The 1391-nt window shown below is 63.8% G+C and overlaps 1 protein-coding gene across 1 annotated transcript; it reads left to right on the top strand.

The window, feature by feature from the left end:
• Window positions 1-23: 23 nt before the first annotated feature.
• Window positions 24-1385, top strand: LOC122545093 (prelamin-A/C-like; the record flags this gene model as incomplete). The annotated part of the gene is made up of 3 exons (XM_043684268.1): window positions 24-200; window positions 593-718; window positions 1126-1385. Coding segments are annotated over 3 exons (528 nt in total), but the record flags the coding sequence as incomplete, so codon positions are not given.
• Window positions 1386-1391: the final 6 nt, after the last annotated feature.

The following is a 1391-nucleotide window of genomic DNA, read 5'->3' on the forward strand; positions in this document are numbered from 1 at the left end:
AGTGAGTGCGTTTTCTCGCCCCTCCCCAGGAAATCCGGGAGACCAAGCGGCGTCACGAGTCGCGGCTGGTGGAGATCGAGTCCGGCCGCCAGCGGGAGTACGAGAGTAAACTCTCTGATGCTCTCAACGATCTGCGGAGCCAGCACGAGGACCAAGTGCGGCTCTACAAGGAGGAGCTGGAGAAGACCTATAACTCCAAGGTGGGGTCCCGGGGCTCGGGGACACGCCCGCATCCCCCCCCATCACCCTGCCTGGGAATGGAGGGAGGGGCTGAATGGCCTCCTGTCCCTGTGTGGAATGGGCTGGAGGGAGGGGGCTGAATGGCCTCCTGTTCCTGTGTGGAATGGGCTGGAGGGAGGGGGGAGGGGCTGAATGGCCTCCTGTCCCTGTGTGGAATGGGCTGGAGGGAGGGGGCTGAATGGCCTCCTGTTCCTGTGTGGAATGGGCTGGAGGGAGGGGGCTGAATGGCCTCCTGCTGTTACTCTGAGACAGGAATCTGTGATTGATTCTTGATTTAATGTGATCGTCTGTCTCTCTGTCACTCTCTCCCCTCCGTGTGTGCGTCTCTTCCCCACCCCCCCCCCCCCCTCAGCTCCAGAACGCCAAGCTGTCGGCCGAGAGGAACAGCAATCTGATTGGGGCAGCTCATGAGGAGCTCTCGTCCACCCGACTCCGTCTCGATACCCTCTCGGGGCAACTCAAACAGCTGCAGAACCAGGTACGGGGGGGGGGGGGGGGCTGCATCGATTGCATGATGGGCCGAATGGACGGCTGTGAGTCCCTGAGCGACGGGGCTGGGTGGGAGGGGGGGAGGATGAGGCCGTCTGGCATGGCGATGGACGGGCCGAATGGACGGCTGTGAGTCCCTGAGCGACGGGGCTGGGTGGGAGAGGGGCAGGATGAGGCCGTCTGGCATGGCGATGGACGGGCCGAATGGACGGCTGTGAGTCCCTGAGCGACGGGGCTGGGTGGGAGAGGGGCAGGATGAGGCCTCCCGTCTTGGCGATGGACGGGCCGAATGGCGTGTTGGCGTTGCCTGGCGGTGGGAGTTGGCTGGGGTTGGAGGGGGTGTCTTTGCTCAGACCCAGCCTGACTGTCTCCTCTCCCCCACCCCCACCCCCACAGGTGGCGGGCAAGGAGGCAAAGATCCAGGAGCTGGAGGCCGCTCTGCAGAGGGAGCGGGATACTAGCCGGCGGTTGCTGAACGACAAGGACAGGGAGATGGCGGACATGCAGCGCCGGATGCAGATCCAACTGGATGAGTACCAGGAGCTCCTCGATGTCAAACTCGCCCTCGACATGGAGATCAACGCCTACCGCAAGATGCTGGAGGGAGAGGAGGAGAGGTGAGCTTCACCCCCTCGCTCTCTCTGTCCCTCGCGCTCTCTGTC

The sequence above is a fragment of the Chiloscyllium plagiosum genome, unplaced genomic scaffold (assembly GCF_004010195.1).
Source record: "Chiloscyllium plagiosum isolate BGI_BamShark_2017 unplaced genomic scaffold, ASM401019v2 scaf_100123, whole genome shotgun sequence".
NCBI classification, from domain to species: Eukaryota; Metazoa; Chordata; class Chondrichthyes; order Orectolobiformes; family Hemiscylliidae; genus Chiloscyllium; species Chiloscyllium plagiosum.